This window comes from Coptis chinensis, chromosome 2 (genome assembly GCF_015680905.1).
Source record: "Coptis chinensis isolate HL-2020 chromosome 2, ASM1568090v1, whole genome shotgun sequence".
Lineage (NCBI taxonomy): Eukaryota > Viridiplantae > Streptophyta > Magnoliopsida > Ranunculales > Ranunculaceae > Coptis > Coptis chinensis.
The window spans coordinates 70343153-70352474 of NC_141457.1; the positions used below are offsets into that span (position 1 = coordinate 70343153).

At 37.4% G+C, this 9322-nt stretch overlaps 1 protein-coding gene across 1 annotated transcript; it reads left to right on the forward strand.

Moving 5' to 3' along the window:
- Window positions 1-5335: 5335 nt before the first annotated feature.
- On the forward strand, window positions 5336-7665 carry LOC147517498 (uncharacterized). Its single transcript, XM_086593619.1, has 4 exons — window positions 5336-5562; window positions 6017-6263; window positions 6598-6700; window positions 6782-7665. The coding sequence occupies exons 1-4, from the start codon at window positions 5336-5338 to the stop codon at window positions 7663-7665; spliced, it is 1461 nt and encodes a 486-aa protein (XP_086449745.1).
- Window positions 7666-9322: the final 1657 nt, after the last annotated feature.

The following is a 9322-nucleotide window of genomic DNA, read 5'->3' on the forward strand; positions in this document are numbered from 1 at the left end:
CTTGTACTGTTAAGCCCAACGAAAACACAATTCGTACTGTTGAGCATCATCGGGATAGTCATTTTGTTACGGTTAGATTACATGATGATATGTTTTATTCAACTGTCGATAGTCCTCGACAATGGTGTGATCGATGATGGATTTGTTCATTCAAAGAAAATGATCAATACTTATTTGTGATTACCCATCCTAAGACAGTGTACCAACCAGAAAGAATTATAATGGTCTACGCGATTCACCATTTGTGGTGTCTACTTGTAATATTCAGTTCATCACAAAAAGACTACGACACATGATCAAAGATAAACTAGTAAATACAAATTAACACATACCGCAACACATGGATAAACTAATAACCCTTGACATATACAGAAAATTTTGTCTAACTTAGTAAGAAGATATGGGTAGTCACTGGCACAACAGTTAAACGACCTAGAACAACATAACAAAAACGCATATACACACAGCAAAACAAAACAAGAAACGGCAAAGAAGCCATAACTAAACTGAAATGCTTTCATCTGAATGGCACACACAAAGGCACCTAGAAAGTGAAATGGGTTCAAACTCCTGAGCCAACATATACAGCAAATGTCTCAACTTGAACTTCTCATACCTAAGATTTTCCATCTCTTGGTTTGCTTCTTCCTCCTGTTCCATCTGTGCCATAGTTTCCCTCAAGTGTTTCATGACCTCACCAATGATTAGACGCTCTCCGCGCTTGTTGTCGATGAACAACTTCATTATGTGCTTGTCTCTAGGAGAGAAGGGGCTTCCTGGCCTCAGAAGAGCTTTGACGTCGGTGCTTTCCATCAAGGAATGGGGAGACATATTCAAGATAGAATCTTGCCTGTGCTGAAAGCAGAAGATTGTGAAAATGGAGCCGTGGTTGAGATATTGTCCCAGACATCTGAGGAGATGTTTTATGAAGAAAGCTTGTTGTTATCTTTGTAATAAATATGTATTTAATATTGGGTGACTAGGTGTTGCTTTGACCGATTTCAAAGCCAGAATCTTGAAACTTCCCTTTGACTATCGGCTGACCTGAATTAATTGCTTACAGTGAAAGCTTATAGCTTGAAGTGTCCAATGTTTAGATTAAATTTAGGGTTAAATTTACCAGATAATATGCAAATTTCAACATAATTATCAAGTACCTAAGATGAAGAAAAAAAAAGTCACTTTAGACACATAAAAAACATACATGGGGAAAAAAATTATGGGTCCGAAAAATTATTCATGTTGTTGACATGTTATATATATACTAGAAAATTGTCGTTTAATGCGGTAATCTAAGTTGGTATCTCATTTAAATTATGGGAGGGGTTCTATGGACATGTATTAGAAAAACACGTAAACAAACTCATGATTACGAAGGTATTTCTAAGTTATAGATTTGGCTACTTTTTTTATAACATATGATCTCCCAATTACTATAAACATTATCACAAAAATGGCTAATTGTGGCATGTTCATTTTCACCATTTATAAACTATGTTATTCGCAAGTTACTTTAAACTTTTTAATTTTTTTGATTAGTTATGAGAATGTTTATAATAGTTAGGAGATCATATCTACAAAAACTTAGCCTAATCTAAAACTTCTAAATTCCTTATCAATTTTGAGTTTGTTTACATGTTTTAACCCGTACAATAAATATTAACTTACACATACATACTAATTTAATCGATTTGATGTACGTTTCCAATTAAAATTGTTTTCGCTTCTTGCAGTTGCCTTGTTCAAATGATCGTCTTCAATTTGAAAATTTTCAACAAAACAATGCATAATTGTCAATAATATATGTTTTAATTATCTAATAAAATTCATATTTGTATAATGTTAGTGGTGAATCTAGGAAAATTTAAACATTATTGTACTGTCTTTAGTTGAAGAACTCGAACAACTGTTGAGACGTTCTAGATAGTGAAACTGTCGGTGTAGGCAATGGCCTAACCTGAATACTGAAGGTATACCACACTCACAAACTAAAACCATAACACATGTTTAGTGACGCGCTGTTTGGCTACTACTCACTCCATTCGCTGTTATGGCTGTCATAATATATACCCTGAAAACAATAACACTGATTTTATGCACGCTTCTTGGCTGCTACTATCCATATCACTGTTGAAGTCAACAAAATACTCTCATGGGTACTCCTTAATACTTCGTAGGAATTTAACCGGCTTAAATAAAATACTATCAACTCTCTTTACATTAAAGCAGAGTACATCTTATGTGCACAATCTATTTCCTAGGTGGCGCATTCTTGAGACATAGGTATGCCACGAGGACACTCTTAATTACTCATAAGAAGTTTCCTAATACAACTTGAACTCTTGATCTTAAGAAGTTTCCTAATAGTTCCTAATACAACACAACTCTAATAAGTTAACCAACATCTAATAAGAAAATTTTATAGACTCCAATAAGAAAACATTGCTAAATCAACTCCAACAACTTATGCTAATAATTATCAGTCATTGAATTCCTCACAAAAATTTAGGGGATGTTAATTTTAGAAATGATTTCGGGCATATGGCCGGGTCTAAAACCTTGTCTACATACTAAAGTAGAGACCTCTAATGGAGGATTTTCTCTCTCCTATGTGGCACTCTAATATGAGAGTTAGTTTTTTTTTCTCTCCTATATGGCACTCTAATATGAAAAGATAGTCTTTTCTAACCAAGCCTACAATCCCACGTACATGGAACCTCTTTGGAGAGTTTGAGTGTATTTCCAATTCTTATATATTTGATAAAAAAAATAATTGGTATAATATTTGTGATTTATAAAAGGTAATTTCCTATTACGAATCAAACACTTTTAGTGTTCCAATTCTTATATATTTGATCAAATAAAAAAAACATACTAAAATATTGGTAATTTGTAGAAACTAATTCCCTATTACAAATCATACAATCATAAAATTTTAGTGTCTATGATAAAGCGCCAACTTATTTCGAATATATCTTTAACACGACCTCAAAACATAGTTAAACCCAATTATACAAAATATAATATCACAAAATATATAATAGAAAATAAAAACAAATAAAAGTCATTACGGCAAAGTAATAATGACAAATATTATAAAAATTAAATAATTCTGAATTAAACTATCGTACATTTTTATGTGAATTACAACAATATCTGAGTAGGACTCATACGTGAAACCTTAAATTATCCATTGAACACGGATATTAATTCCTTAATAGTTGCAACTTCCTAAGCACAATCATAGAACCATTATTAAATATGAGTTTGTATCCTCTATAAACTCTGATTGCTTGATCCCATTTTCAATCCCCAAGTCTTAAATTTTTTGTATACATATCTCCAGACATTAAATTAGATCTAAGCCACAAGTTAAGTTTGGAAGTTTCAATTAGGACCACTACTTAACACTGATATTACTCGAGATCAGTCTTCTCTTTTAAGATAGATTGATGTTCAAGGTGAACTATCTAATGAATCTATCAAAATATATTTTAGTTATTTTAATTAGCATCTATGCTTAAGAATACACTCATACATCAGTTATAATTGTTTTTCCTTGGTTATTTACCTTTTAGAATCTGATATCGGTTTCGCATACAAATAAATTATGCTTGCCCTAGAGAATATATAAGCCCTCGACTCTCGGAGGACCCACCTTCGATATCAACTTACTTATGGACAGCATAAAGTCCCAGAAAATAGGGACAAACAGATTTGGCGAAGGGGATGATACGGATGTACAATCTGAGAATACTGTCATAGGGAACGTAATCTTCCTGCTGAGGCATCGCAAAACAAGTATACGACAATCTATAGTTGAAGTTTGTAATCTAGAAACAGCCTAGTGAATATCCCTTTAAAATATGATAATAGTAAATAAGACAATGTCTATTGTCACCCAGGCCGGATTCAGTAAATATTTGGGGAAATATTTGCTCCCATATTTGCTAAGTTTACATGTGAAATCACCAAAATGTCCTCAAGTCTAATCCATGCAATTAATGGAAAAGCTTGTCAACCCTCATGTACGGAGCTAATAAGAACGGACCCTAATAAGAATCTTTGCCCAACATCAATTTCGAAGCAATTTTGATCTCTTCCCAATAAAACATTGTGCGAAATTTCCTAGATATATTCTTGTTTTACCCTTTTTGCTTCTTCTGCTTCATGCTTAAAACAAATTACCACACCAAATTTGGAAGTTGTCATTGCCTAATTACAGAGAAAGGTATGTAAACCTTGTAAACATTACCCTAATTATTATACTTTTGTCAACTAACTATGGGCTAATGTTTGTGTTAGTGTATGTGTGGAAGTTAATGCTACCACCCTCCATTTGTGTTCAGAGTTGCATCTTTAATTTGATGTAAAAGCTCACTACTTGAAACATGGAACATCTAATATGGAAACAAGGACAATAAATAGGGGTTGTACAATAAATGCTCAATGTTATTACAAGTGTAAAGTGGAATCATCATACAACCTAAGCAGGACATTAAATGTGCATATAGTGGCTTTTGATACAATAAAGCTGGATTCTTGATACTGTTGAATGAAAGAAACCCATGAAAGAAAACCCAAATGTTTTTAGTTTATATATTTGGACTCATTGACACTGAAATTCGAACAAATAAGTTGATATTATATCGGTCCATATTATATTGTCTGAGAAGAGTGTAAATAAAATGAATAACTAACATGTATCTTGTCTTGTACAGGATATATAATGTCTTACTACGACAAGCCGGATTATGTTAAAGCTGAACCCGAAGCGTTCAATATAGAGCGAATACCACTTCAGTACAGGCGGATTATTCCTGAGTTACATGAAGGTAGAGTTATTGTAACGGGGTTGGGAACCCAACATACTCCTCTCAAACTTAACGATCCATCTGATGGGGAAGACAGTGTATATATACCAGAGCTACCTTTAGCAGAAGTTAGTAACCAACCCGTAAGTCTTCCCAAACTCATTCGGATTGCCGAAGAACAATTTCCAAACTCACATAACTGGAGGGAAGCTGATTGGGAGGATTACATGTTGAACCACATTACAGATGACCAAGGAGGTGGTGAGGCTGGTCATGAAAAAGTGTTGGATGATTCCGATGATGATGCAAGTGATGGACATGTTGGCTTAACCAATGATTTAGATGGTGTTGGAACTGATGAGGAAGAGCCTGAAGTTGATGAGCAAAGTGGGGGAAGTGATGAACAAGGGTGTGAAGTTTAACAGCAAGGTGGTGGACGGGGATCGGTTACTAATCTTGCTAGACTTAGGGGGAGAGGTGAAACTGTTGATGGGTTAAGAGGAGGCAATGGACAGTGGTCAATGTATTGTGATGAGGGGACATGTGCCACCTTTAGTGGTGGTGTGTCATATAGACACTTGGTTGGAACACCCCACATTGGCCCAGGACTTTGCCCATTTGGTCCATATGTCAGGAATGCAGCGCCGAACAGAGAACAATTTGGTGTGGGTTCCCGATGCGGTGGGAAATTTGTTGGAATAACAACTACAGGAGGTGAACAAGGTTTGAGAACCAAACGGGTAATGATGTAAGAAAGATAAATGCTAGCAGAGATCAATTTGTTGGCAGAGAAGGTATTGGTGTCAATGTTATCGGAACAACAGAAACGGTTGCTCATAGTGAGGCCGTTCTGATTCCTGTCAATGTCGGAAGAAAGCATGGTCCCACTGATGGTGCTGGATAAGGGATACCGACAGTGGGAAAGAGGAGCAGGGGCCAAGGTATAAAGCTAAAAAAAAAATAGTTGAGGAAGGTCGTGTGGATTACCCTGGTGGAACAAAATTGGAAGAAAACATTCTACTTCCCGTGGGCATGACATTCCCCAAATGGGATTTTTTCGTGCTCCACATGAAGAACTACGCGATTCAAAATAACTTCGAACTACTGAAGGTGAAAAAGGATTAGGAGAGGATCCAATATGGATGCAAAGGTTCTGATTTGAGTAGCCTTGGGTCAAGTTGTCCATTTCATATATACTGCAGCACGACTAAAGGATCTTATGATTGGACTATTAAGAAACTATTTGATGGTCACAAATGCGGTCGCAATACAGCAGGAGTGTATAATTGCGAGGCGAACAGTGACTATGTTGCCATGATTTGTAGAGGAATGTTGCAAGACGACAAAACTATAAATGCAAGCAAGGTTAAGGCCATTGTTAAAAACTGGAAACACGTTAAAGTATCGTACAAAGTTACGTGGAGGGGAAGGGAAAAGGCACTGGCACAGGTGAACCCAATAACATTTAGCTCTACCACAACAATTTAGTTGTGTGAGCCATTATAATGATTACAAGTACGTGCATATAATCTAAAATGGTATCCTGAATTTTTTTTTTTTTTGTGAGCGTATCCTGATTAAATAGTACTGTATAAGACGCAGTTATATATGTAACCTACATTACATATACAGGTAATACCCATACCTGCATATACTCTCCTGTGGCATCCTATATGCCTTATGGGAGATAAGACATTGTGATATATTTATACGACATTATAACCAGTACCCACATATATATAGTTTCTAGTCCCCAACTAAACAGTGCAATATGGATGTGCAGATCCATGGGAGTTATGGGCAATCATACCAGCTACTATCAAGTTATTCAAACGAGCTGAAGAAAGTTGATCTAGGTTCTTACACTGAGATAAAAAGAGAAGGACGTACCGATCGGTTCAAGTCCTACTTTTGGGCTTATGGGATTACAATTAGGAGCTTTCATAACACATGAAGACCTCTGATAGAGCTTGACGGCACAGGTCTGAATGGTAGATCAAGCGGGTGCCTTCTATCTGCCATTGCATTAGACGCACAAGGTCATATATTTCCCATTGCCTTCAGTGTTGTTAGTGCGGAGGACAATGAAAATTGGGAGTGGTTTCTCCATTGTCTTGGGGACCACGTCGTCGGTTATGACCGGCCGCTTATCGTCATGACTGATAGGCACAAGAGTCTGATCTCCAAGGTCCCCATGGTGTTTCCGAGAGCAAGACATGTGTTCTGCATGAACCACGTATGCAAGAACTTGAAAAGAGCACCACAACATGTGTTCGAGAAGGTGAAAACGGTAGCTTCTTCCCTTCAGCACTGGCATTTCAAGGCAGTGATGAGAGATATCCTGAAAATTAGTCCCACAGCACACACTTTGTTGTCAAGTATTCCCGTAGAGAAGTGGGCTTATTCAGCCTCAGACGTGAAGAGGTACGGTATCATTTACACCAACCACGTCGAGAGTTGGAACAAAATGATTAAGGAAGCGCGGTCATGGCCTGTACAAGTTATGGTGGAGGAAATCAGGCGAAATTTGACTGTACACTTCTGCAAGTACAGAGATATTGCGAGTGAGTGGGATCTGAGGGGTCAGCTGGTAGTACCTTTTACAGCTGATACGTTGGCGTATAACATGAAGAAGTCGAGGGAAATGTACAAGCTGCGGTCTTTGCAGACATGTTTTATGATTATGACCAAAGAGGGGGGCTGCCACTCTGTGAATCTAGAGAGCGGGGATTGTACGTGTATGTGGTTCCAACACTTGGGTATACCGTGTCTCCACGCATGCTTGGCCATTGGCGTTGCTGGCCTGCGCCACATTTCATATGTTGATGAGTACTACACAACAAAGAACTAGTTACGTACATATCAGGAGGTTTGGATTGGTATTCCCAGCAAGGAACAGTGGGAAATAAACGAAGAGGATGACCGCATTCTTCCTCCTAAACTGAGGTGCAAACCAGGTCATCCCTAAATGGAGAGAATTAGGATCCCACCACCGCGAAAGGGTCCAAAACAGAGGAGGTGTTGCACGCTATGCAACCAACATGGCCACAATAGAAGCACTTGCAAGTACTTCGTTGATGACAGGGGGGCTATTATATGTCCTGCGAACCAGGAGACTGTCGACAAACAATTCAATATATGAGTTTCGAGTAGCGTAGACTATATTTTGGGTTTCACTATTTCTGTTGTCACGCATGATATCAGCCAAAATTGTACTGCATAATTGTAATTGTTTTGACTATGGCTACAGCATGATCTAGAAACATATTTTGAAGGCATACTCACATAGCTAAAAATGATATCCTAACCGCAGCGTTATGTTGTCTTACACTTACATGTTGGTGTCGCTTTAGGCACACTTATAATTACTGTGATTGTACATGTTTACTTAAACTGTTACTAAAAGTTACAAGTTGCGAATTCAACAAGTTGACCACCACCTCCTTCTGACGTTACTTGCAATTGGCCCCACCTAAATTATTTTGCTCTAGAAAACAATTTTCCCTAATCCCTGACAAACCGAAACTAATCATGAATTATGATAGAAGGTTGGTTGGTTGAGCAAGTTCCAGACCCCAAACTGGAGTAAAGTGTGGTTGTTTTTGCGTTTGTGCTAGGTCTGTCCATCAAGAAGGGACTCTAACTCAACGAATCGACTAACTCCAGTACGTTTGGGTTTTCAGACAAAGTTGCAATCTTTAGTGTTGTATGTCCTATGTGGTGTATTGGTTGTGCCTATAATGCAAGTTAGCTACCTTATCCATCCATATCTGTTTGACTATCTTATCTTGGGATGTGGGATGATAAAGTTGAATCGTGCTCCTGAAGATTCGGACCAATATTTTGTGGTAAGTTTTGGTGGTGTCAATCACAATTTTGCATGACACACCGTACAATTGCACGATATATACGACACTGTCTGTCTTTACTCCAGTAGAAGTTTGTCTATTTAGGTTTGATAACACAACATAAATGTCTGGTACTTTCGGGTAATCTCTTCCACCAAATTGGATGGTGCAAACTTTAGAAGAAATATTGTTGTCCATCACAAAGTTGAAGAAGGAAATGAGTCTGGAAGGCAGGATGGAGTTAGATATTCTCTATGGCAAGATGGATATATTTGTCTGTGAATACAATATGATGTTGAAAAGAACAGAGGCGGCAGCAGAGTTGGCCCTTGCACAACAGCGCCAAAGAATGAGGCGGGTGGTTTTGCGCTCTGTTAAGCGGAAGCGCAAATTAAAATAGCTAAGAAATGTTTTACTATATACATCAGAAGGCACTTCATCAGATAGTTCATCTTGGAAATGTGTAACATGGCAGCCTCTTCGGTGCCATTGGGAAGAAAAGAATTCTATTTAGTTATGGGGTTCTATTGCTTATTTGTTTAAGGGTCCGTTTGTTTAATGGTGGGATATTTGTAGATGTGATGGTATTACTCTATTATCTCACTAGTTTTTGCAAGTGTAAATGTTTTGGGTCCTTAATCATATGTTGAATGTTTATCC

Bases quoted from the DNA above. Each gene is read 5' to 3' on its own strand.
- LOC147517498 (XM_086593619.1), top strand. From the start codon at position 5,336: ATGTATTGTGATGAGGGGACATGTGCCACCTTTAGTGGTGGTGTGTCA. The intron at 5,563-6,016 runs GTAAGAAAGATA...TATATACTGCAG, and splicing joins AGAACCAAACGGGTAATGAT to CACGACTAAAGGATCTTATG. The intron at 6,264-6,597 runs GTGAACCCAATA...ATGGATGTGCAG, and splicing joins GGGAAAAGGCACTGGCACAG to ATCCATGGGAGTTATGGGCA.